The 27,970-nt window shown below is 43.8% G+C and overlaps 1 protein-coding gene across 2 annotated transcripts in view; it reads left to right on the top strand.

Annotated features, from left to right (window-relative positions):
- Positions 1-27,269, top strand: part of RAI2 (retinoic acid induced 2) — a 70,601-nt gene extending 43,332 nt beyond the window's left edge. For both annotated transcript variants that reach the window (XM_006113366.3, XM_025179884.3), the window contains exon 2: positions 24,544-27,269. In XM_006113366.3, coding sequence (XP_006113428.1) covers positions 24,650-26,311 — 1,662 coding nt within the window. In that variant the 5' untranslated portion in view covers positions 24,544-24,649 and the 3' untranslated portion in view covers positions 26,312-27,269. The remainder of the gene's footprint in view (positions 1-24,543) is intronic.
- The last annotated feature ends 701 nt before the right edge of the window (positions 27,270-27,970 follow it).

Genomic DNA, 27,970 nt, shown 5'->3' with positions numbered 1-27,970 from the left:
CAGCCAGCTAGTCAGAGCCTCTGCTGCAGCCCGAGCATCCATGCTGCTGTTTTTAACATGCTAGTTTGAGCCCCACAAACAGGATTCTGTCTACCTGGGTCGGGAGACATACTCACAGCTGTGGTGTAAACGTCCCCACTCAGAGAGGCAGGGGTATCCTCTTCTCCCACTGAGTATGCTTCACTCAGTCCTACCTCATAGAATAGATTCCATGGGCCTGGCTTTCCCTTCATGTCAGTTTTACACTGGTATAACATCCATGGACTTCTCTTGATTTATAGCGATATGAGAGAGAACAGGATCCAGGCCCCAGATCTTTCTAGAATGGCCAGTGGGGAACTAGCACAGCCATGCATCTTTTTCTTTATCTTCCTGTTTGTTGGTGGAAGCATCCTATTTGATTTTTATTTAAGGTAAAGTCTAGAGGAAGTCTGTTGCAGGCAGCGCAAAACCCCTTGCCTTCCTTCTGTAATAGAGTTCTTTGCCTCCACTTTCACAGTAATATTTCTCTATGCTGCATAGGGATGTACAATCCCGTATAATCCATTAACAGGTTAAAGTTTAACCAGTTAACCAATTAAATAGGAACCCAGGAGATCTTAGCCCAGGGTTCTGCTGGCTCCTGGCCTTGTGCGGCCGGGAAGCTACCGGCTCTGCTGCTTGCCTCCCTCCCATTTCTGCGCAGCATTGGGGGCCCAGCAGGCCACAGTTGGGGGGCTGCTCCCAGGTGCCAGTTAACCATTATCCAGTAAGCATCACCCAGTAACTGGTTACTGCTGGCCTGTTGACATCCCTAATGCTACAGTCATCTGAAGTGTTTTCCCACAGGTACCACATTTGCAGTCAGATTTGTATCTTCTATGTCTAGTTTGGTTTTGTTTTTTCCAGCATTATTCCTTCTGTTCATGGAATGAATTCTGAAAGCAGCATTATTGGCTATTTGTTTTATAATCTGTCTGAATTCTGCTGGTTCTGCAGTACATGGATCTTCCAGTTGCCTATGTTCTGCAAATGGTTAAACATGTATGGCATTGACAAGCGCGGAAGCTCTCTGTGTTCTTCCACATTTCCAAGCAGACCCGAGCAGAAACCTGGATGTGTGTTACAACTGCCTTTCCATGAAATTGTGTGAGCCTCATCCCGTGTGCAGAGACTGTTTGGCTAAATATGCTGGGGGGTTTTAAACTTACCTATTCAAGCTGAAATGGAGAGTCACTCGGGGTTATCATTGTGGCCTTGTGACAATCCCTGGAGGACTTAGGGTCTGTGATGATGGATTACACTGATCCGTTAATGTAGTACTCTCATCGGTGAAAGATGTAAGTGTGGCCTTGTTATAGTGTCATTTCTGCACGTTTTTGTTTGTTTAAAGCGTGGTGTGTGATATCACATGTCACAATGGAAATGGCTTATAAAGAATGTTGCAGTAAATGTGTCAGAAACTGGATAGTGTATAGTTGGTATATTTTGAGTTTGGCACCAAACAGACATGTTTAGGAGTAACCCCCTCCCCCCCCACAACCTAGAGCTTTTTTCATTTGTAATGTTATATATTATCTCCAAAAATTTGACAAACAAAAAATGGCATGTGTTGGTTTTTGCTTCCTTGTGATTCATCAAAAATAGTTTCTGACTGAGCATTCTTAAAGACTATTTTTGTGTTGTCTGGTTCTGGCTCATAGTTACCGGAAAAATATTTACCTTTACCTACAGAAGCACTGGCTTTTTTACTGCATTGACTATGTTATCTGAAAAAAAGCAATGTTTTTTTCTCATTACCAGAGTTTGTACAGCTAAACACACACAAAAAATTATTTGACTGTATATTTTTTCAAAAATGGTATTTACAGTCAGTAGAATGGAATATGTTATTTCAGGAATGCCCATTGTGTGTTTGGAAGACAAAAATAGGCACATTATGAAAAATAAAACAATGTTAATGGCATATAACCATTTAAGGGGAAAATACAAGTTTAAGCTTACCTTGTGTATGTATATATTCATTCTCTCGCTCTCTCTCTCTCTCGCGCTCTCTCTCTCATATTGATTATTTTTTATTACAGCGGTATCTGGAATCCCATAAAGGTTGAGGCCCTGTTATCCTAGGCATCATGATTATGCAAAATATATAGTAAGAGACAGTTCCCTCCTTGAAGTGCTCACAATCTAATACAGGCAGTCCCCGACTTACGCGGATCCGACTTATGTCGGATCCGTAGTTATTAACGGGGCTTTTCTCGCCCCAGAGGACGTGGGCGACGGGACCACCCAGACGCGCTGCAGTCCCGCCGCCTGCATCCTCCGGGGCGAGAAAAGCTGCTCCGCGTCTCCCTGGTCTCACTAGCAGACCAGGGAGATGCGGAGCAAAGCCGCGGAGGATGCGGACGGGACCGCGGCACGTCTCGGCGGTCCCGCCGCCCACGTCTCCCTGGTCTGCTGGTGGGGGGGGGGGGGGCGCAGCTAGTGCGACCCCCCCTGCCCCCCCAGCAGACCAGGCTTTTTAGTTTCAACAGCGGCTGACTTGGGGACACCTGGGGTAGAGCAGCTGGGGTGCTGCCGGGTTGGTCCCCGCAGCGCTGAGGTGCGGCGCTGCGGGGACCTACCCGGCAGTGCCCCAGCTGCTCTGTCCCAGGCGTCCAGATTCAGCCGCTGTTGAAACTGATCAGCAGCTGATTCCAGGAAGCCCAGGGCAGAACAACTCTGCCTCGGGCTTCCTGTAGTCAGCCGCTGGTCAGTTTCAGCAGCGGCTGAATCTGGACGCCAGTTCCGACTTACATACAGATTCAACTTAAGAACAAACCTACAGTCCCTATCTTGTATGTAACCCGGAGACTGCCTGTAAATCTGGCAGATGACAAACCCACACATATATATAGTGTGTGCGTGCGTGCGTACGTACGTAAGTAAAAATAATATAGATGTCCTAGCTAACAGTATGTAGATACAAACCCAGAGTTAGCTCTGTCAACGATAGAGCTTCACTATCTTTAGTGAATTCTGCATCATTTGTGACATACAGTCATCTTCAAATATTTTGCAGTTAGGTGTGTGGACCTCAAGGAGGCAGAAATAGGACGCTGGGAGTGAATACATAAGTTGTGAGGCTTCTCTGATCACACCTATCAGCACTGTAGTGTTGCATCTCATGTTGATATGTCAGTTTCAATAAAAAATATGAAGTTTTACACGTGAGCATGTTAAAGAGAGGTTAGGTTGTTTGGCTGGCTGTTTTACATAATAAAACGGGGATGAAATTGAGTATTTTAGAGTGAGAAAAATTAAGAACACTGTATGCATTACCAGATATTTTAGGAGTTTTATATTTTCTATCCTTGGTCTCTGCTTAAATGTGATTTTAAGGCCTTTTATGCAAAATCCTTTCAGTTGTTAGTAAGTTCTGCAACAGTGTGAATAATGTAACTTTCACATTTCATTCTCTCTCACACATTTTTAGACAGGACTAAAGAAAAATGGTTTGAGTTTGAAACTTGACATGGACAAAGTGGGGACTAGTGTCTTTGCTCGGTTAGTAAAATGCTGGATTTGGTTTATTTTAGTGGTGCGGGATTAGGCTCTAAGGGCACATCATTAGTTTTAACAGGCAATCTACTTTGTAAGCTCAGTACATAATATTCAAATGCAAGTGATGTGCTATGGATTAAAGGCAGTGGCCAACTGTGGTAAGAGAGAGGGCACAAGCATGCATGGGTAATGACAGACATGTTCTTCAAAACTGACCTGAAACACGCAAAAACTTTAAAGCTAGTGACCTGCTTCTCTTCTCAATTGGATTGTTGGTAGATAGCTCTGAGACTTAAATATCAAGCCAAGTTCTAGTGAATTTGGTTTAAATATGAATATTTGTAATTATTTGGAAGTTTTAGATATAAGTTGGAACTTTTCTGTGTTTTCATTTTCTTCTATTTATAGTTAGATTGACTTAAATCCAGAGTGGGTATGAGAATACCGGTAGTTGGAGTTTATAAAACTGTGGCTCTCGATCTAAACTGAATTCAGGATTTGCTGATTCTAAGCATCCATGACTTCAAGTAAAGTACATTAAAAATCGGATAGTTTTACCAGCCTCAAGGAGAACTACAAAGCAAATAGAGTTTAAAGAAAGTCAGCTGAATATTTTTGAAGTTTTCACACTTGGGTTTTATCTTCACTAGGAAAAAAAGGTTTGTTTTTAACTCAAGTTAGCTAACTCTCCTTAAAATCCTAATCAAGGTAAGGCAACTGATATCCCAGTGTTCACAGGAATTAGCAAATTGAGTCTGCCTGGCTTCTGCGAACGTCAATGGGACTTTTCATAGTTGAGAGGATCTGCACTAATGGATCCAGGACCAAGGGGTTAGATTAGTGTACATATAAAAAATATTCCATAATACATCGTTTGGGTAGATGATAATAAAGGGACTGCTAGAGTTGTTGAGCCTACAGTAATGTAGTTATTTAATATTTAATTGAGTTGAAATTTGTAGCCAAATACCTGAATTGGGACTTGCTTGAATATAGGCAGCTTTTCTCCTTTAATGCCACTAAGTCTTATACAAAGGGCATGTGTAACCCATGCCTACTTGATGTGGTGTTCTGTCCTTCTCTGCAGGCACCTAGACTATCTATCTCAGGCATGTCAAACTCAAAGCTTACTGAGGGCCGCACAAACGAAAACGGATTGCTTTCAGGGTCCACCTAGGGTTCCCAGATGGTTTGTCAGGCGCAAAAAAGGGGGCGGGGGGTAGAAGGCATCAATACCGGTCACGAGGCAACCCTATGTACTTTGTTGGAAAGTTATAGTTATTTATTATTATAGATTATGTTTTAGGTATATTTTATAATATTAAAATAATTTGATGTCAAGTATCAGAGGGGTAGCCGTGTTAGTCTGAATCTGCAAAAGCGGCGAGGAGTCCTGTGGCACCTTATAGACTAACTGAAGTGTTGGAGCATAAGCTTTCGTGGGCAAAGACCCACATGCGTGACATGCATCTGACGAAGTGGGTCTTTGCCCACGAAAGCTTATGCTCCAACACTTCAGTTAGTCTATAAGGTGCCACAGGACTCCTCGCTGCTTTTAATAATTTGATGTGTAAAATTATTTGCTAATATTAAATAATTTTTAAAATAATTTTACACAATTTTTAATTTAAATATAAAATGTAAGGTACTTTTAAAAATTTTTTGTATATGATAGATAACTTGTATTGTTGAACTAAAAACAAGTATAGACCATGGTTAATCAAATAGAACAGGGTTCTGTGAAAATTTCAGATACTTTGTAAGTTTGAGATTTTGTATAGAGATATAATTATTCATGTAATTGCAAAAAAATTGACATATTTAGTGATACAAAATTAATATACATTTTGTGATTTTATTTGGGAATAAAGAAATAAAAACCAAAATATTAACAAAATAACCCCTTCTTCTCCCCCAGAGCCAGGCACTCCCATACCCCCATTCTAACCCAATCGCCCTCAACTCCCCCAGAGCCAAGGCCCCCCAACCTAATGTCTCTCTCATCCCCCAGAACCAGGCACTCCCAGCTCCCCCCAACCTAATGCCTCCCTCCTCCCCCAGAGCCAGCCCTCCCCCCCAACCTAATGCCTTCCCCCTCCCCCAGAGCCAGGCACTCCCAGCCCTTCCAACCTAATGCCTCCTCCCTTGCCCATAGCCAGGCCCTGCCAACCTAATGCCTCCTCCCTCACTCAGCCTCCCCGCCCCCCACCTAATACCTGGGTCCTGGAGTCGATGTTGCCACCTGAGGCACTGGGGTGGCATGAGCACAGTGGCCAGCTGTGAGCGCCTGCTGGAGTGCCCAGCATGGAGCACCCAGCCGGCCATGAGCACGTGCACAGAGCAGCCTAGCCGGCCTTGAGCAGGCACTCGGCCATGTGTTCCAAGCGACCAGTGGGCTTCACTTCATTCTTTTATAAAAATGTTCTGGGGGCCGCAAAAAATTTTGATTGGGTTTGACATGCCTGATCTATCTAGAGATTAAGTGAATGCTTATGAAGTAGATGCTCATGCAGTATTCACTATGCTTATGCAGTAGTCGCTCATACACTAAACTTCAGCGGTCCTGTGTTCAATCCTCCTGCCAATACCTGGTTGCTGGTGCTATAATTGCACACACCTAACCACTGCCTATCCCACTATTCTCTCCTCTCCCCCACACCTGAGCATACAGCGGATTTAGTTACATGGAAACAAACTTTTGTTTTTATTTGACATTATGAAAAATCAAATGAATTCAGCAAAAGCATTACAGAATAATCAGTGAAAATGGATCAGGAGAAATTAGCAAACTGAATACTTTGCTGAATATAAACATCAACCACGGAACTAATAATACTTTGAAGTCATTATTTTAGTGACATAAAACTTTGAAATCTTTTATAAGAACTAAGATGCTTTGTCAGTTTCACAAAACTCTAGATTGTGATAAAATACTTGTCTTTTATTCTGAAGTTGTTTTTTTTTAATCACATTTTAATTAGTGTCCTTTTTTCTGATGTTATCATTGGGATATCAATTGCTGAGAAAACAAAATGCATGCTTTTAAAAATGATTTTAAAATAATCTTATTCTCATTTATTTTTTTAGCTTTGTGTTCTCGAAACAGCTCATTTTTCTGTGCTCTCTTGGAGATTAGTGGTCTGAATAAAAATGATACTAAGCAATCAGCCAATGGGGAGACTTTAATTACAAATGGGAAAAACACTTTAAAAATTTTCCCATAGGAAAATCATGCAGCTTAGATTACAATTCTAAGAAGAATTTTGGTGGTATTATTGTTCCATAAGCTTCCTAAGATCTCATAACAAAACAAGTGAACACATTTTGTGTGTGTGAAAGTAGTGGAAATCAAAGCTTATCTAATGTCAAGAACTATTTTTTTTTTTGGTCTGACACAGGAGAGTCCCCTAACATGCAATAGATTTTTGGAATATGATTTTTCTTCCGAATTTGTCTCTATGATGCTTGTTCCATTTTTCTTACTAGGTCTTCTAAATTGAATAGAATCCTTTTAGTGTTTGAATGAAAGTAACAATTCCAAACTCACACTGTGTCTGAGACAAAGCAAAATATTTATTCCTGTAAAAATAATTTACTTACTTACTGAGTTGCATCTGTGGATAAAAGGTCTTAGAGATGTCCCTGCAAATTCAAACTTCTAAGATTCTAAATGGGATCAAGTTATCCTCAAGATTAGCATACATGAAATTAGAGTGGTAACTGCATTGAACACCTGGGTGAGCTACTGATGTTAAATTTAGATTAATTAACTAAATCGAATAGTCGATGGGATTTCCATTGACTATTTGATTAGTCTATAAGGGGGCTCCAGCTTTGAACTATAGCAAGAGCCCTACCAGGAAGCCCTGCGGGGAGTTCAGGACCAGCATGGTGCTTCAGCCCAGTGGGGCTCTTGTACATTTCAAAAGCAGTACATGGAAAAAGACATAAAAGGAAGGTTGATTTCCATGGATGCAATGCACAACCAACCTATGGAACTCCTTGCCAGAGGATGTTGTGAAGACCAGGACTTCAACTGGGTTCAAAAAAGAACTAGAAAAATTAATGGAAAATAAGTTCATAAATGCTTAAACAAGGATGGGCAGGAATGGTGTCCCTAGCCTTTGTTTGTCAGAGGCTGGAAATGGGTGATGGGTGGGACCACTTGACTACCTGTTCTATTCATTCCCTCTGGGGCACCTGGCATTGACCACTGTCAGAAGACAGGCTATTGGGCTAGGTGGACATGTGCTCTGACTCAGTATGGCTGTTCTTATGTCTGCATAATTGCTCTGGGAAATTTTTCAAAATCAGCTGCTCCGTTTCACTGTTTGAAATCAGAATCTGAACAAGAAGACTATTGACAAGTTCTGAATCACTCTGCTATGTTGAAAGAACCTGACAAAATGTATGCAGCTCATGACTCAGCAGTAATTACACTCTGCATTTATTTTCTACCTTCCTGAGGGTATGTCTACACTACCCCACTAGTTCGAACTAGCGGGGTAATGTAGGCATACCGCACTTGCAAATGAAGCCCGGGATTTGAATTTCCCGGGCTTCATTTGCATAAACTGGGCGCCGCCATTTTTAAATCCCTGCTCGTTCGAACCCCGTGCCGCGCGGCTACACGCGGCACGAACTAGATAGTTCGGACTAGGCTTCCTAGTCCGAACTACCGTTACTCCTCATTCCATGAGATGAGAGATATGAGGGAACCTGAACCTTAGGGAGTAGGAAGAGGAATCTCCTATAATTTCCAATTTGGCATGTTTTTATAGTGCCTGTTTGTATATAGGAAACTAGGACCCTCATTTGACTATTTCACCCAGTTATCAGAATATCGTAAGTAAATGGAGCTGAGATGGAAAGAATGCACCTGGAAAAACAGCAGCATATGAAATCCCCATTATAATTTTGGTGTATACCACAGTTTCCTTTGTAAACACAGTTGTTGGGTGTTTTTTAAATTGGCTATAAAAATTCACTACAGGTTGAAAATTGTCAGATAAATGTTCTGTTCCTAACTCAGTACACAGTGTCCACTTCATTTACTTTGCCTTTGGGAACAGAGACCAATATCTCTGTTGTACAGCAAATCTTTAAAAAAAGACAAAGAATTTAATTGATTGGGTTGATCTGTTATTGTGGGTTTTTTACTTTAAAAATAATTTCTCCTCTTCCTCAAAATGTATCACTGCCTATACACCGGGGTTCCCAAACTTTTTGACATGGGGACCAGTAAATCCATTCACGAACTTTTGGAGGACTGGTAACATTCATTTGCATATTTGCATATTCATTAATCAAATGATGAATATTCAAATAAGTTTTTTCTGGTCCTCCCAAAGCCCCCAGTGCCAGCTTTAGCAAAGCTTTTGATATGGTCACCCACAATATTCTTGCCAGCAAGTTAAGGAATATGGATTGGAAAAATGGACTGTAAGACAGACAGAAAGCTGGTTAGACCAGGGTTTCCCAAACTTTTTACTTTAGTTGGAACCCTTTTTTTTCCAATACTGCTTTTTGCAGCCCAAAAATATAAACACATAAAAAACAAACTGAGAAAATACCAGACATATAACATGTCTGGTATTTTCTCATTAGGTAAGTTGTATTATTACTAGATGTATCAGTTTGTAGTTTCGAACTGCCTGGCTGGTAAATGTGCTCAGGCTGCACGAGTGTGTCTGCCAGCCAGACAGTTCGCAACTACTTGAGGGGTGTGTGTGTGGGGACAATAGAATCCCGGGCCGGACTAACTCATGGTTTTTTTGGGGGGGTGGAGGAGGGACCAGGGGCAGCGTCCCAAGATCTACATATAGCTGGGTCAGTCCCACTCCCCGCAGGCCGATTCATTCCTCCCCCCTGCTCCCCCTGCTGCGCCTCTGGCCAGCCCCACTTCCCCCAACCCCCTCCCGGGCAGCAGGTCCCCCCGCTTCTCCTCCCAATCTCCCTTGGCCAGCCCCGCTGCCCACATCCAGCCCTCCGTCTGGTGGCCGCTTCTTCTCCCCATCTTCCCCGGCCAGCTCCCTGCCCCCAACCTCGCATCCCCCGGCAGCCCTGCTTCCACCAGCCCCCCAATCTCCCCAGCCTGCCCCGATTCCCTCGTCCAGTGCTGCTTCCGGTGGCCAGCTCTCCCCTTCTCCTCACCCCAGAATTCTCTGGCACCTGCACCTTCCCTTAGCCCTGCACCATCCTGGTGCCTCCCCCTTCCCCTGCCCCCTTTGCCCTCTCTTTCCCTGATACCCACCCCCTCAGCACTCTCTGCCCCATTCCCCTCCTGTCCCTCTGTGTCCTCACACATGACTTGCTCCATCCCCACTTCTCTCATGCCCACCCCTTCTTTCAAGACTTCTCCCAGCACCTCCTCCTCCAGCCCCCAATGCCCTTCCCCTCTTCTTTCGTCTCCTCTCCCAGCATCACCCTGTTCCCCCTCCCACTGATACCTCCCCTCCTACCCTTTCCCTCATTGTCTGCACTTGGCCCCCTGCCATTTGTCTCTCTCTCCTGCACCCTGTCCCTTGGTGCCTTCCCCTCCCCCCGCCCAAGGCCCTTCTCCTTCCACTCCTCCCCCTCCGCGCAAGCCCGCCTCCGCTCAAGCCCATTCCCTACCTTCTGCCTTCCACATTGCGGGGCCGGAGACTTTCAAAATCCCGGGCCGTGACGTCATGTCACGCCCGAGCGTCCTCCCCGCCCACGTGCAACGCCGCACATGGGCAGCAGCAGGCGGTGAGGAGGAGCCGCGTTTGGCGGGGATGCTCTGGGAGTGGGGCAGGGCGGGGTGGGGGAGAGACCCAGCTCCACATATCGGTGGAGCAGGGCCCCCGGCTCTGTAACTTGCCGGCACTTCCGGGTTCGGGGGCGCGGGGCCCGAATCAGCCTAAGGCTGGCACTGCCGGCAGCCACCAGGCATGCTGAGGCCCAGTATTTTTTTCCCACGGCCCGACACCAGGCCCATAGTTTGGGAAACGCTGCTATACACTCTTGGCATGCCATTAAACTACTATGTAATGTATAAAAATACATAATAATAAACTCAAAAATGTGCAGATTATTGGTCTGTGAATTAGTCAAATATTTTAACTTTCTAAATCAAAGTATTTTAAAAGGTGAAATATGAAGGTTTAAAGTCTCTAATGCTTCTCAGTTCTTCATGCATAAATAATGGAAACATATTTGTAATCAATATAATATCGATAATATGCAATTTTGTGCTGCTGTAATGATTTCTCTCCTTGCAATCCTCCTTTGCAGTTAATAGCCTTCATATGGGAGCCTCGATAGATCCATAATGCAACACACGTAAGTGAGGTTGAGAAGTCCTTATTAAAGAAATATTTGGTGCATGGCCTGCATCTAGGATGTCTGCTATTATCCAGTACCACCCTACCCCAAAAATTGTATTTCTACATGGGCTTTTCATGGTATTCATAGAATGTTCCATAACTGTTCTGTAGAAAGTATAATAGTACACCAGGGACCAAGGCAAAATCTGCTTAAAGGACAGTGAATGTGACATGTTAGTAAGAGAGGTGGAGGGAAATGTAATTTGGTGCAGCTCACACACACTGTAGGGGCAGAAAGGAAAAATACAGCAGAGACGTGTAACATGCTGGCTGCTTTCCCTTCACAGTTCTTCCTCCTGCCCTCTCACTGAGTGATGTACACCAGTTGATAGTCCTCCCCAGTGACCGTGGTGACTACATCTTTTAATCAGAAAGGGGTTAAGGAGCCAGAATTTTAAAATTCAGGTGCCTAGGCACTAGGGATGTGAAATGTTAACCGGTGGGGGCTGGAGCAGCTCTCTACCTGCCACAAGCAGAGGGCTGCTCCAGCCCCGTGGATGACCGGAGCAACCCCTGTTCAGGGTGGGCACAGGTATACTGCAGGCAGAGGCAGCTTTGGATGACTGGAACAGCCCTTGCCTGCAACGGGCCCAGGCTGACCATGCACAGGGCTGGGCTGGAGCAGCCCCTGTCTGCGGTGGGGGGAAGGGCGATCCCTCTTTCATCGGTTAACCAGTTAAATTGGTTAACCAGTTAAATGGGATTTTACATCCCTACTAGGCATTTAAATGAGTGGGAAGTTGAAGAGGCAAGCACATCTGAATGTGGGCCAGTTTATTAGGTGCCTAATGTTAGGCAACCACACGTATGACTATAGTTCACTTAAATCTTTACAGGTTCTTTTACCTTTAAATTATGTCAATGACAACATGATAAACTCCTTCTTTCTGCTGCGTTATTAATGAATCAACCACAAAATTCCAGGTTGGAAGATGACATGTCCTCTCTCTTGGTGTATAATAAATGGGAAATGACTTGGTAGAAAAATGTCAAAATTTGAGGTCCCTTTGTCTCCTGAGGCCCTGACCAAATGGTGCCCCCCTCCTGCCCCCTCCCTCCACAGGACAGGTCACTAGATACCTCTCTCCATTCTGGAAACTGACTGTATTCTTTGTTCCCAGTCTTTTAACCAGTTTTGACATGCCTTGATCTTTCCATTTTGTTGTTGTGTTGTGGGGTAACACCTGGTTTTAAACCTGGGCCACACAGTACAAGCAGAAGAGGCAGTCCTGCCCCCAAAGAGCTTAACCATTACAATTGACACTGTGCAGACTGATTGCTGGGCCTATGTAGAGCCCCATTGGTATGCCCACTCACTCTCGGTTGCAAAATCCAGGCCTAGGATTCTAAGCAAAACACTTGACAGCAGGGCACTCTGTAAATTTATTCTGTAAAGTGCCTAGCACATTCAGATGTTGTATACATAATTAATAACACGATAAGGGGCAAAATGGGGCACTTAATGGTTTTAGAGAGACAGAAATTCTGTGATTCCACCTTGTGGCACGTGAGTGCTGACAGAATTAAGCACCATTCTTTTAAATGGGATTTCCATGTAGTTAACATATAGTTTCCAATAAAAATAACATACATCATTGCATGGTCATATGCACTTAACTCCTGTCTATCACCATCCCAGGGGGAACCTACCAGTATTTTATACTAGGTCTATTTTCAGTGCTGTGAGGTTTGTTTCACATTAAAACAAACCAAAAGAAATTAAATATTAAACCAGCGAGTGAAATCAATTCAGCTTCTGGGCATTGAAGCTTGGTAGATGGAAGGAGGAAATTTAAAAATTTCACTCACTTATATTAAGTTGCAACTTCTCAATGTGTACATTTAATTGCCTGTAACATGAACACTGAAAAATGATTCTATGAAATTAAATCTTAAGAGTCATTTAATGAGACAGAGATTGTGGGTGAATGGTAATATCTTTTATTGGACCAACTTCTGTTAGTGAAAGATGACAAGCTTTTGAGCTATTCAGCTATTCTTCAGATACCTGGGAAAGGTATTTAGAGTGTCACAATTAAATACAAGTTGGAAAAGATTGTTAAGCATAAGAAGTTAAAATATATTGCATAGACCTCTCAGGGTGAGGTGGGCAACAAACAACTCTGCTGTGATAAGAACCAAGAAGGATTAGAGGATTATAGATTGTTGTAATGAGACACAAAGTCTATGATTTTTAGTGTCTAGCAAAGTTATGAATTTAAGCTCCTACACTCATCTTTCGAAGGTGTTGTTCGGGTTTCCTTTGAGGCTGAGGACTGAGAGGTCAGATACAGAGTGATTGTTTTGGGAAGAGTGTTTGCCCAGAAGTGATAGGGGGTTTTTTAATCGGTGTATAATTTCTCTGTGGGAGTTCATTTAAGAGCAATAACAATCCATTTTCACCCACACAGTTGTTGGGGGCATTTGATGCACTGAATGGGGTATACCAGACATGCTGTGATAGGCACATATAGGACCCATGGATCTTGAGAGGAGTGTTGTGTGGAGTATTGATCACTGTAGCCATAAAAATATGTCCACTGGTTTTGCATCTGTTATGATGACAGGGTCTGTGTGGCTTTCAATTGGTGAGTCCTGGTCTATAGTGAGCTTGTAAAGATGAGCAGTTGTTTGAAGGCCAAAAGAGGAGATCTGTGAAGGATTTTTTTTTCAATCCCCATCCGATATGGGTTGGAATTGTTTGGTTGGAACTCACAGGAATATCTTCAATATGTGATGATAGGTGACAAGTAGGGGTGTACAGACAGTGATGTGTGTGCACGCACATACGTGTGTGCTTTTCTCCATGTTGAATCAGGTTCTCTGATATTTGGGTGGCCTATTCTATGATGTGATCTACTTCTCTGATAGCGTCCCTGTTTGGTGTAGGTGATTTTAAAGGTTTCAAGGTGTTTATGGAGGACTTTTTCCTGAGTAACATAATTCAAGTTATTTGAAGGCCTGGGTGTAGATAACAGATTTCTTGGTGTGTGGGGGGTGGATCCCTGATGGTAAGTGTAGTGATCTGTGAGTTTCTTCTTCATTAGAAGTCTGTAGGGTTCCATTACTGAAGTTAATCATGGACTGTGTCTACATTGGCACCCCTTTCCAGAAAAGGGATGCTAATGTAGACTTCGGAATAGCAAAATCCGTGGGGGATTTAAATATCCCCTGCGGCATTTGCATTTACATGGCTGCCGCTTTTTTCCGGCTTGGGGATAAGCCGGGGAAAAGCGCCAGTCTAGACGTGATTCTTCGGAAAATAAGCCCTTTTCCGGAGGATCTCTTTCAAGTAGGAATAAGAGATCCTCCGGAAAAGGGCTTATTTTCCGGAGAATCACGTCTAGACTGGCGCTTTTCTCCGGCTTATCCCCAAGCCGGAAAAAAGCGGCAGCCATGTAAATGCAAATGCCGCTGGGGATATTTAAATCCCCCGCGGATTTTGCTATTCCGAAGTCTACATTAGCATCCCTTTTCCAGAAAGAGGTGCCAATGCAGACACAGCCATGATGTCTAGAAAACTGATGCTAGTGTGGAAACATTGTGAAGAGTTTCATGGATGGGTGGTAGCTGTTGAAATTTTAATGGAAATTTTATAAGGAAGTCTAGTTCATCTGTTGAGAGGAGGAAAGTATCATCAGTGTATTTTAGACATATCATTGGTCTTGTGATGCATTTTTACAGATTTTTTTTCCTAGAGATGGGCCATGAAGAGATTGGTTGTCTATTATCATTTAAATATTTGAGACAGAAGGCAAGGCCATCATTGTGAGGGATATTTGTGTATAGAGAAGTGACATTCATGGTGACCAGGATGGTATTCTGAGGTAGATAGTTAATGTTACAGAGTTTCTGGAGGACATCAGTTGTGTCCTGGAGAGAGCTGGCCCTTTTGTGTGATGAACTATTTTGTGTGAGTCCAAATAGTCCTTCAGTATGAATGCCATGGCCAGATATGATGGGTCTATCTGGGTTCCCTTTTCTGTGTATCCTGGGAAATATGTAGAAGGTTCCTGGATAGGTTTATAGGGGATGTGGTTGTAGAGTTTCACTTGGAATGTTTGGGGGAAGGATTTCATGGTATCTTTACATTCTTATGTGAATTGTGGTGTGGGGTCTTCTTTGAGTTCTTAGATGTGGGGGAGAGTTGTCCATTAGCCTAGTTGACACAGTCATCATGATTAAGGATTATGATAATGTCTCTTTGTTTGCTGTTTGATCTGTAGCTGGTGGTTGGATTTCAGGGACTATGTATCTTTGGTGGAGGTGAAGAATTGATGGTGGATGTGAGGTTATTAAGGTTTTCATTGTCAATTATTTTTTGCCTGAAGCAATCAGTGTAATGATCAACTGAGTGATTGTTGTCAGTTGTGGGTGTCCAGTCAGGATCTTTTTTATGACTGTTGGTGGGAATGTCATCATTGGGGATGGTGTAATCCAATTTTTTGTGGTAGAGTTGGAGAAAAAAATTCTTCTAGTCCTCCACATTAGCATAGTGTCAGGTTCTCTGATGTGAGAGAAGCTTAGTCCCTTGGGATATGTCTACACCCGTGGTCCCCAACCCGGTGCCCGCGGGCGCCATGGCGCCCGCCGGGCCCTTTACGTGCGCCCGTGGAGCAATCTGGGCTGGCCCCGCCCCCAGGCGTGCGGCAGGTGCCAGCCCCGGGCGCATGGCCGGCCCGGGCCCCGGGTGCCCTTGCCGGCCCCGGCCCTGGGGGCGCCGCGCATGCCCGCACCGGCCCCAGCCGCGCGGAACCTGGGCAGCCCCTGCCGGGGATTGCAGCACATGCTGCTGCCGGTCTCGGGCGTGCGGCGCATGCTTGTCCCCGCCCCAGTCACGTGACCGGTGAGCGGCCCCGCCCCCTTACGCACAGCGCGTGAGCGGCCCCGCCCCCAAGCGCCCGGCAGCTCCAAAAGGTTGGGGACCACTGGTCTACACTGCAGCACTAATTCGAACTAACTTAGTTCGAATTAGTTAGTTCGAACTAAGCTAATTCGAATTAGCGCATCTAGACTTAAAAACTAGTTCGAATTAGCGTTTTGCTAATTCGAACTAGCATGTCCACACTGAGTGGACCCTGAACCGAGGTTAAGGATGGCCGGAAGCAGTGCGGGCAGGGCATCAGATTAGGACTTAGAGTGTGGAGCTGGTGTCTCAGGCTAGCCGAGGGCTGTGCTTAAAGGGACCCGACCCCCACTCCGGACAGACAGTTCTCAGGGGTGCCCCGCTTGCAAAGCAGTCCTGGCTTGGAGTGCCCTGAGTACCCACACTCGGCACATCACAGCACTCGGCCATCAGCCCGGATGCACTTGCCGCAGGCTGCCATCCGGGGGGTGGTGTAAATCTAGGGGCTTTAGGAGAGCTTCTACCCCGAGAAGCCCACAGAGCCACCCCAGTCCTCCCCATCGGGGGCTCGTACCCCATTCCTCCCTCACCTCCTTCCACTTACCCCTCCCTAGCCCCCCTTCCTGATGTACAAAATAAAGGACACGTGTTCAAAAATAGAAACTCTCTTTATTGAACAAAACTCGGGGAAACTGGGAAAAGGAGGTGGGAGAGGGGAAGAGAGAGGCTGGGAGAGGGGAGGGCAACTACAATGATCAGGGGTTGGGAACAGGTCCCATATGAAGAGAGGCTAAAGAGACTGGGACTTCTCAGCTTAGAAAAGAAGAGACTGAAGAGGGATATGATAGAGGTCTATAAAAGCATGAGTGGTGTGGAGAGGGTGCATAAAGAAAAGTTCTTCATTAGTTCCCATAATAGAAGGACTAGAGGACACCAAATGAAATGAATGGGTAGCAGGCTTCAAACTAATAACAGAAAGTTCTTCTTCACAAAGCAAATAATCAACCTGTGGAACTCCTTGCTGCAGGAGGCTGTGAAGGCTAGAACTAGAACAGAGTTTAAAGAGAAATTAGATAAAGTCATGGAGGTTGGGTCCATGGAGTGCTGTTAGCCAGTGGGTAGAAATGGTGTCCCTGGTCTCTGTTTGTGGAAGGCTGGAGATGGATGGCACGAGACAAATGGCTTGGTCATTGTTTCGGTCCATCTCCTCCAGGGTCTCTAGTGTTGGCCTCTGTCGACAGACAGGCTACTGGGCTAGATGGACCTTTGGTCTGACCCAGTACGGCCATTGTAAGCTCAGGGCTCAGGGTCGGGGGTCTCAGTGGACCACCTTGATTTTCATGCAAACCTGCTCCCGGGTGGCCAGGCTGGCAGCTATCCTGCCCTAGATGGCCACTTTCCTGTGCCTAGTGCGGAGGTCGTGGATGAGGTCCACGATCTCCGCACTAGACCAGGCGGACGCCCGCCTCTTGCGGTCCTGGGCAAGCTCCCGGGAGCCGCCAGCCTGGTCCCGGGAAGAGGCGGAGGGGTGGGTGGCAGCAGGTGGCTGCCTCGAGCCGTGCCAGGTGCAAGGTCTGCTGGCTGGGTGCTGGCAGGCTTGCACCTGGCACGGGCACCGTAGCCAGCCCGTGCCCCTTTAAGGGGTCCGGGGCCGGGAGGAGGGCAGACGAGTTTCCCTGGTGGTGCCCACAGTGGCCACCAGGGCAAGCTGGGGAGGGCTAGCCTCCCACTAGTTCGAATTAAGTGGCTACACAGCCCTTAATTCGAACTAGCTAATTCGAACTAGGCATTAGTCCTCATGGAATGAGGTTTACCTAGTTCGAATTAAGCGCTCCGCTAGTTCGAATTAAGTTCGAACTAGCGGAGCGCTAGTGTAGCACCTATCAAAATTAATTTGAACTAACGGCTGTTAGTTCGAATTAACTTTGTAGTGTAGACATACCCTTGGAGAGTACAAATAATTCATGTCTGGTAAGGGGTAGTCTTGATAAATGAATGATGTTGGGGTGTTTGTGTAGTGTCCATGTGGCAGGTCCTGCTGATGTCTTGGTTTCTCTCAGAAGTCTTTTTTCAACCTAATCTAATTTTATGCAGACAGAAAAATGACTATTAGCACTACATTTTGGAACCCTTAGTAAGGAGTACAGTGTAAATCAGAGACAGACCTTTACAAAATTCTCCTTGGATTCCAGGGTCTCTTCAACTCTCCCCTCCACCGATTGGTAATGTGTGTCTATATCTTAGCATTAAGTTGCTGTCCTATCTTGATATTATGTCATTATACCTGATCAGAAGGTTTATGAGAAGATTTAGTCCTGTGTGTCTTCTGGAGTTGTTACCTGCATTGCCCCCAATAAAGCCTTGATTTCTGTAAGTGAATATGCTGATATTGCAATCTTCTAATTGGATTGGCTGGTAGGTGAGAAGTGAAAAAATATTATAAACAGCACAGAGGACAATTCTGATTTTTAATCTATCACATCTTAAACCCAAACAATGCTTGGCAGAGTGCAATGTGGAGCTTGCATGTTTTATGATGATGTGAAATATGAAAATACATTTTTACATCTTTCCGTGATCACGTGTGTAAGAACAAATGGTCATAGAAATGAGCAAGATATCATTCCACATGTGTGTAAAGGAGAAGAACAGCATAGGTTTATAGCTTTACAGTTAATGTGCGTAGGAGAAAAATGTTGGCAGAGCACACTGTGGTAATGTAAAACGTAAGATTCTTCCTTTTAACCTTTATACAGGCAGTCCCCGGGTTACGTACAAGATAGGGACTGTAGGTTTGTTCTTAAGTTGAATCTGTATGTAAGTCGGAACTGGCATCCAGATTCAGCCGCTGCTGAAACTGATCAGTTTCAACAATGGCTGAATCTGGACACCAGTTCCGACTTACATACAGATTCAACTTAAGAACCCCAAGCATCCCCAAGTCAGCTGCTCTGAAACTGATCAGCAGCTGATTCCAGGAAGCCCGGGGCAGAGCAACTCTGCCTCGGGCTTCCTGTAGTCAGCGCTGGTCAGTTTCAGCTGCGGCTAAATCAGGACGCCTGGGGCAGAGCAGCTGGGGTGCTGCTGGGTTGGTCCAGTAGCGCAGCCGCTCCTCGGCGCTACTGGACCAACCCAGCAGTACCCCAGCTGCTCTGCCCCAGGCGTCCTGATTCAGCCGCTGTTGAAACTGATCAGCAGTGGCTGAATCAGGACTCCTGGGGCAGAGTAGCTGGGGTGCTGCCGGGTTGGTTCAGTAGCGCCGAGGAGCGGTGCTGCGGGACCAACCGGCAGCGCCCCACCTGCTCTACCACAGGCCCCGGGCTTTGCTCCACGTCTCCCTGGTCTGCTGGGGGGGGGCACTAGCTGCGTCCCCCCCCAGCAGACCAGAGAGACGCTGAGCAAAGTGGCGGAGGACTCGGGGCCGGACCCGCGGCGCTTCCAGATCAGCGCTGCGGGTCCAGCCCGGGTCCTCCGCCGCTTTGCTCCCCGTCTCCCTGGTCTTCTGGCTCCCCCAGCAGACCAGGGAGACGGGGAGCAGCTTTTCTCGCCCTGGAGGAGGCGGGCGGCGGGACCAGGCGTCCCGCCGCTCCAGTCCTCCAGGGCGAGAAAATCCCCGTTCGTAACTGCGGATCCGACATAAGTCGGATCCGCGTAACTCGGGGACTGCCTGTAAATCTGTGTGTATGCAGTTCTGATTTGGGGGGCTGCTGCCATATCCCCTGTTATGGAAAACCTGGTGTTTTAACCTTTTAATAGACATATTTGAGAGCTCTCTCTCTTCCTCTCCCTGTCTCTCTCCTGTCTTGAATTCAAAATATACCAAGCTCTCAAGACTTTCTGTTATCTTCAGGGGGCCTTTGAACATACTTCTAATGCAGGACTTTAAAAACATTACCAGATAGTGGTTGATGCAAATGATGACAAAGACAGCTAACAAGGTCCAAAACAAAACCTTGCAGGGAAGGCCAACCCTGCTTCCAGGATTCCTGCCAAAGAACTTGCTGTAGACACAGGAGCTCTGTTGACTCTCCTAGCTGCTGTCACAGGGGTGAGGTAGAACTGGAGGGGATCCACTGTTCTACTCCTTGTCCTCTTGGCTGTTGCTGGATGTGGTGAAAGTTAGTCTGTTATGTCCCAGGTTGTGGTTCTTTTTTGATGAGGGAGTTGCCTCTTCCTTGCTTCCTTACCCCATGCATGAATAGCTGTAGTACATGCCCCTGCTTAGTGCTTTGTCAAGCAAGTGCAGCAGCATGGCCCACCCAAAGCATTCCAAAATCACGAGATTGTAAAAACAGTAAATGTGGGGTACTTTTTCTTGGCCTTCTAGTGTTTGGAGCCAGGGGCAGTGTGGGGAGTCACAGTTTCAAGCTTTTCTCCACAACCTGGAGGGCTAGAAACTACTGTTTTCCTTTTACAAAAGAAAGCTGAAAATGTTCCCGTAATCCCCCAACTGCAGGCACAGAGAGAGTTGATGTAAAATTGTGAGATGGTGATGCTGTGAAATGAAAACAATTCTGACTGGTTTTGTGGCTACCTTCTGTCCTTCTCCTTTGTCCACTAGCAAGAGAGAAAGAGATCCAAGAACGAAAAAAACCCCAACCCCTACTTTATCTTTGAACATAGCTTAAAAATGCACAGCGCCTGCTACTATCCCTTGCAGTTTCTACTCTTACAGTTTTGCATCTCTATTGCTGACAAGCAGAACCCTCAAGCAATGCCAGAAATGTTTTCAACAAAATATATATCCTTGAGACACACAGGACTCAGCATAGAAAACAGTATTTGACTGTGATTAAAGATACCTGTCGTCTTTTCTCCAAGGTGTTAGATTATGATACATGAGGTCTTCTTTCCCTGCCCAGCTATGACCCTGGCCTCCAGCCCTGTAACATTTTAAGGCCAGCATTGTGGGGTTTTATTATGTTTTATACTGTCATCTCTTTCAGTTATCCCTGTTTCCTGGAGTCTGTATTTCATGCTAAGTCATCACATCTGTAATGGAGTGTAATTTTCACCCTGCCTTCCTTATTTTTCAATGTCAGCTGGACTTGGCAGAGGAATAGAGGGTCGACTTCTGAAATCACAGAAATCTCAGTTTTAAAATAAATAAAAAAATCAAAGAAATCTGACCTAATTTGTCAAGGATACAAAATGCATTACTGTGCCAAAATTTAGAGAAGCAACCAGATGAGAGAAAAATATAGTAATTAAAGAATCTGAAAGTGACAATTATTAACAGAATAGAGGTTTAAAAAAGGATGCTTTTCCTGGATTTTTGCTAATTTAGTAAAATCAAGAAAATTTTGGTTTTGAAATCTTTAACTTGCCAAGTGCTGTTACTGACATTATCTTTATTTTTAGAAATGTTTGTTGTTTACTCTCCAAAAACATGCTGACCAATTTGGGTTTTTTTGGTCAGTTCTGATGCATTCATTACTGTTGGAATTAGTTGGGGTTTTTGTTGTTGTTGTTTAGGAAGCAAAAATGTCAATCAATGATTGTTCTACTTGATTGGTTTTATCTAGAGCTGGGCTAATAATAATAATAAACAGCCCTGAATATGTGGATATTTGTTTCAAAACATTTAATAAAGTGTGCATATTCAGAATTTATTCTCTCGGTTCTAAAAACTAGGTGAATAACAGCGGAAATTAACAGAATTTGTTTCTAAAATAAAAGTTTGATAGATAAATTATTGGACTATTATTTAGCCAGCCTTAAACTACTGGCCCTTCACATATTTGTAGTGTGCTCCTCACAGTGATACTTTGTAACCCACACACTGAGGATATGTCTACACTGCAGCCTTTTGTCGGCAGAGACAATGCAAATGAAGCGCTCATTAGCATTTGTCGTGCTGTCATTTGCATATATCTGCCAGTGCTTTTTGCTGAAGAGGTTTTTGCGCAAAAACAAGCAGTGTAGACAGGGACTTTTTGAACAAAAAAACCCTTTTGCGCAAGATCCTGTATAGCTCCTTTTTCGAGGCATAAGGGATCTTGCACAAAAGGTTTTTTTTGTGCAAAACAGCCCCGTCTACACTGCTTGTTTTTGCACAAAAACCTCTTCCACGAAAAGCATCGGCACAGATATGCAAATGACAGCATGACAAATGCTAATGAGTGCTTCATTTGCGCCATCTGGAAATTCTAGGTGGCCCTAAAAGCTATCAGTTTTTGTTTGTGTGGCCCTCAGTAGGCTTCCAGTTTGACATGCCTGCTCTACAGCATGGCTTGAGAGCCAGCTGGCTTTATAGCTGAAGTTGTAGAGGCTTCTACACTAAGCTTCAGAGATCCTAGGTTCAAATCTGCCTGGTGGTGGTTACAACTATACACCAAATACAAGGATTTAAGTTACAGGAGGAGACTGTGAGCTTAGTTTTTTGTTTGTTTCTGTCCTGGTCTTTTTTTAGCTTTTGGGTGTGTTTTATTTTTTCTTAGAAGGATTAGATTTTAATTGGTAAATATATATTTCACCATACAATCCAATAAAAAAATATTATCCATCACTTAACATTATGTTCCTGAAAAATGCAACTTTAATGAAACGATGTTAAGTGAATCCAATTTCCACATACAAATTAATGTAAATAGAGAAGTTATGTTGAAGGGAAATTTTCTTGCCAAACAAAAGACATATGAGTACAAGTTTTAAAATAATTTTAAGCAAAGAATTAAATACTGTATTCACCGGTGATGATTTATGAAGCTTGATTGAGGCAGGGACATAGAGGGGATAGTGGCACAGGGTCTTGGCCACTGTCGGAAGACAGGACACTGGGCTAGGTGGACCTTTGATCTGATCCAGTATGGCCGTTCTTATGTATGTTCTTGCCCCACTCCTCTTCCCTGACGCTCCCTGGCCAGGGAGTGAGGTCACAGCATGGGGGCTTGCCCCACTCCTCCTGGCTGGAATGCTGGGCAGGTGGAATGTAGTAAGCCCCTGTCTCTCGACCTCACTCTCTGGCTGGAATGCTGGATGGGTGGATGGGGCAAGGCAAACAACCTTGTAATGGAACATTGCATGACTTTCAATGAGTATGCTCTCTGATAGATCAGCAACTTAATAACAAAACGGTATTAACTAAGAACATTTTAAATGAGGATTTACTGTCATCAAAATGTACGTATAGGCAAAATAAGAAAAATGCTGCTTGAGAATTTACTGGAGTTTAAGTCTATTTACTTTGTATATTTTGACATGTGATGTTGACAGTTTTGTATTTTTAATTTTTTTAACTTCTTTAATCTTACTGTCTGCTATCATTAAATAATTGGTAAGCACTCCCTTATTTCTTGATCTAAATAGAGAGAGACACTTTGGAAAAGGCTTGGAATAAACAATATTATCAACAAAATTATAAAAAATAAAAAACAAATTCTGACAAGCCAAATTTTATTGTATTCCCTTTTCGCTTGTGGGTTTATGGCCACAGTCCTTCAAACACTTATACATGTAATTTACAGTCAGGAGTAGGCTCATTGAGTCAGTGAAATTACTCACGTGAGTTAGGTTACACATTTGCCTAAACATTTGTGGATCGAGCCCTAAGATGTCAAATTGGGAAGTAACATTTAGCTTCACTTTATTGCAATAAGAAACAGAACTGGAATAAACAAGGGAGAAAACTGAATTGTTAAGCTTAACAAATGCATGAACATTAATTCAGATATGACGTTAGGCAGTAAAATTCAGGTCAACATAAGTAGAAATGTAAATTTGGAGTGTTCTTCTACCTCCTTGTGGTAACTGAGTTAAATATATACACGTTTCCATAGCAATTATCAGAACGGAATGCTTTAGGAGCATCTCCTTTTTGTTTTCTTCTGTATTACTGTATCAGGAGATCCTTTAGGAAAAGTTTTTGCATATGGTAGCTCCCGTGGTGGGAGAGAGAATCTTTGTAAAAAATATGTTAAAATTTCTCTGGGCTCAGAGGGAAAAGATCATCTCACTTCTTATTAACATTTGCTTAGTTAAGCTAAGGGATTAGCTTGTCAAAATAAATTTAAAGTTGCTTTGATTTTTATTCTTTTCAGCTTATTAATAAGTTGTCTGGTTCATATTACTGTCATCTAGCTCTAGAGCAGGAGGTGAGTGCTGGGTGTAGGTTTCTTTTCTTTTTTCTACTTTTTTTTTTAAGTGGGAAGAAAAGCATGGTTATTGAATAAACAAAATCACCAAACTACGCAGTCTTGTGCGTGTATGTGTTGCTGAGCAACTGATTGCTCTTTGTTGGGCTGTTCACTGCAGTTTTTGAACATGCCATGTAGTATCTGCGTGGATCATCTGATTTATTTTAGGATCTTCAAAGACAAGAATGATTAATGTAGGTTGAGTGAGGACCCTTTATCCATGGAGACTTCCACCTCACAATGGAACATTTCTTAGCAGTTTATTTTTAGGAAAGTTTGTTCTTATGCTTTTTATTGAGTTTAAACAGTGCAGTGTCTCTTGACAGTGCCATACCCTGTCATTTCATGAAGCTTTGTTTAAAAATGTAAGATGTACTGCCTCAGTTCTTTTTTTATGCTATGTCCTGGAACTTTTTTCTTTGACTGCACTCAGTTCTTTAGGCCTTTAAATTATCTATGTTTATGGCTAAATATAAGTTTCCCAGAACTCTTCATATAACACTCACAGATGTATGTACTGTGTGTATATCCAGTATGTATGTATAGAGAGTGTACCATATAATGGAGCAGTTACCTTGACGTGTGGAAACATTTTACAGCTTTTCTGTGATCGTTTTTTTTAAAGGCAGTTACAAATATTATTTTAAGAATGAGATTTATGCAGTGCTTAAAGTATGTTTCTGTTTTGCAGGCCAAGCAATGCCGGTGCAGATGCTTTTGGCAGCTCTGATGCAACACGGATCTTGGTGACCACAATGTAAATGTGAATTTCCGCAGAGTCTCACAAGTCCTATAAAATGGAGGAGCTGTACAAGGACACTCAAAATCTGCCCCTGGACGTTACCAACTCTCCTTCCACCATCACTAACAATAAGCTAGAAAATGGTGTCGCTCAGCTGATAACAGCTGAAGCCTGGAATATCAACTCCACAGACTTGATGAAGAAAGCACTTTCACCACTTGTGACTGTCCCAGCCCCTTCGATCCTCGCCCCGCCAGCGGAATCCCAAAGCGGGGTAGCTCTGAAAGTAGCAGCCACAGTGCTTCAGCCAATTTGTTTAGGGGACAGCCCAGTGGTTCTTCCAATACACCTGCAAGTGGCAGGGAGTGCCACTCCTCAGATTGCACCGAATAACACCACGCCGTATGTTATGACCACTCAAGGGCCAGTTCCACTGCCTGTCCTCTTAGAGCAACATGTGTTTCAGCATCTAAATTCTCCACTGGTGTTACCGCAAGGTGCTCCCTGCTCTACAAATCACCTTCACAACAATCTTTTCCAGGGTTCGTCTGCCCCGGTTGGACAGCCCCAGTTACTGGATCAGAAACCATCCAACGCGACCCAGGATACCATTTTGCCCCCAGTGTTTCAGACTCCAGGATTTGCTGCAGTTCTTCAAGATTTGTTTCCTCCACAAGGTACCTTAGGGTCATCACCCTGTCAGCCACCCCCAGATTACTCCTCTATTCCACCCCAGGCCTTCAGTTCCCCTCTATCGCCACTAGTGCCCCCAGCCACCCTCCTAGTGCCATATCCTGTGATTGTTCCCTTGCCAGTCCCAGTTCCCATCCCTATCCCCATCCCCATTCCCGTGCCTCATGGCACTGAATCCAAGGTCAACCCTGACTACCCCAAGCCACCGTCATTTACCCTGTATTCCTGCAAAGGCACCCAAACACCAGTGGAGAAAGAAGAATCCAAACCCTTTGATTTCATCCACTCAAGGGAATTTTCCCAGCTGAATCGTCACACCGTCATCAAGATGAGCAATGAGAACGAGGCCCTGGACCTCTCTATGAAAACGGTGCCTTTACTAAAGGCAAGTGAGGTCAGTTCCCAGCTCTCCCCGGAAGATGGTGCTTTAGACTTGTCGATTGCTTCCTGTAGGAAGTCAGGAAGCCATGCTGAGGCAGCTAGTACCATTTGTTCTGGATCCATGATGGACAGTGCTGCTCATTCCATGATGGATAAACTCTCCAGTGCAGCTTCCCCCTTTGCCCCTCCCAAACTTCACGAAGCCTCAGCCAAGGTCGACAGCAGAGTGACCGGCAGCAACTCGGCCGAGCTCCTGAGACAGCAGCAAAAGTGGCTGGTAGATCAGACTAGCAGAGCAGCCTGTGAGCCCAAGGCCGGGAATAATATTGAGATTGTGAGCACTTCACAAACTGCCAAAGTAATAGTCTCTGTCAAAGATGCTGTGCCCACTATTTTTTGTGGCAAGATTAAAGGCCTCTCGGGAGTATCCACCAAAAACTTCTCCTTCAAAAGGGACATGCCCCAGGACTCTGTACTGCAGTGTTATGATGTGAAGAGCCAGCCAGAGCCTAGGGATAATGCAGAAGCTCTTAGGAAACCAATCAAAAACAGGAGTGTAAAGTTAAAGAAAATGAACTCCCAGGAGATACACATTCTTCCAATAAAAAAGCAACGGCTTGCGGCCTTCTTTCCAAGAAAGTAAATTATGGGTTTTTAGAATTTTAAGATATAATAATTATTATGAAAAATAAAAAATGCACTTGGTTTAAAATGCATTTTGAACTATCTTTGTAAGTTATTTTGGGGAAAGTGGGAGAGGATTGGCTGTAGATTTCCTGTAAAATTGGGGGGGAGGGGCATTCTTTTGTTTGTTTTTCATGATTGATTTTTGTCTTTTCATGAAAAAGTAAATAAAAAGCAATCTATTTTTCAAGCAGATTGCACATTTTTGCAGCTTTAATGGAATAATGGATGAGTCAGAGGGGTAAGAGCTATTTTCACTGCCATGAAGTGCTTTGATGATGTAATTCTTAATAGTGAATACAATGGAAAATTCAAAATAAATGTTTGTATGTGGTAATTGGTTGTGGTTATTTTCTCACTTATCAATTGTTTTCATTATCCAGGAAGATTTGGCAGAAGTCTGTAAACTGTAAAGCACTACAAGTTTGTCTTTGTTATAGCCCTGAAATGTTAAAGTGACCAGGCTAAGAAAAATTATATTGCCCAATTGCACCATCAGAGAGCACCTCTGAATAACCAGGAATTATGTATTTTAACTATCTTCAATTAAAATGACAGAACACAATTACTGTTGCACATAGTGGCATGAGTCCAATGCACAGAAAATACTGATGATGAGAAATAAATATAGATCAGTTTGTAAACACTGATGAGTTTAATAAAAGCTAAAAGGAGAATTGATTGTCAGTGGATGAGGAAAAGTCACATAATTTTTCACAGCCTGAATATAGATACATGAAAAAGTTGTTTGTTGTAAGTTTTACCATGTCTTGCTGGCTGAAATCAGTGCACATGAAAGAGTAGAACAATGTAACTTTGACATTACAGTGTAAATGGCCAGCCATGTCAGTGGAGAAATGTGAATGTAAACTTAAAATAAAAACCTGGTAGGTGATAGTTGCACTTGTATGTGAAAATGAGCTGGAGATGTATTACTGCATGTTTGCTTCTAAATTTATACCTCTTGCAATTAAAACATAGCTATCAGGGTGAACACGAGCACAGGGAAGTGATGTGATGGGACGCCACATTTTTATTGCTAAGCCCTCCCTTACATGTTTCAATTTTATTTGTTTAGCTGTTGATGGTACGTGCTGCCATTAATTCCTGCGCACCAAAGCAAAGACTCTCAAAAGTTAGACAGTATTATAAGGCACTGGCTTTCCTACACACACTTGCCCCCCAAAAAAGGATACTGAGCACCCAAAAGGATGCTGCCTTTATTTAACTTTAGGAAAATCTTTGCCCAACCATGTTATGATTTACAATAACATAGATGTTGCATTTTCATTAGTAAGGTAAGGAATCCTTTGGGCCTCTAATATCTTTTCCTTTTTCCTTGGGTAGAGTATTGCTGCTGTTGGTGCTTTATCTTCAATTCCATCTTAATTTCTGTGGACATCAAAGTCTTCAACATTCAGGACGTGTTAGTACAATAGGTATGTTTGTTTTGTAGTAAGTGTCTTCTTTTTTTAAAATGAGTCTTTTTCCTAACGTTGGCAAAAGAAACATGTTCAAAATAGATTGAAGAGTTAGCCATTCAGGTAATGTTTATTGACTCTCTTTTATTGCCTATCTGAAAATGTTTTCTTCCCCTTGAATATAGTTTTTAATGCAC

The sequence above is a fragment of the Pelodiscus sinensis genome, chromosome 1 (genome assembly GCF_052426305.1).
Source record: "Pelodiscus sinensis isolate ZL-2025 chromosome 1, ASM5242630v1, whole genome shotgun sequence".
In the NCBI taxonomy this organism is placed as follows: Eukaryota; Metazoa; Chordata; order Testudines; family Trionychidae; genus Pelodiscus; species Pelodiscus sinensis.
This window is presented reverse-complemented; position numbering and strand designations above follow the sequence as displayed.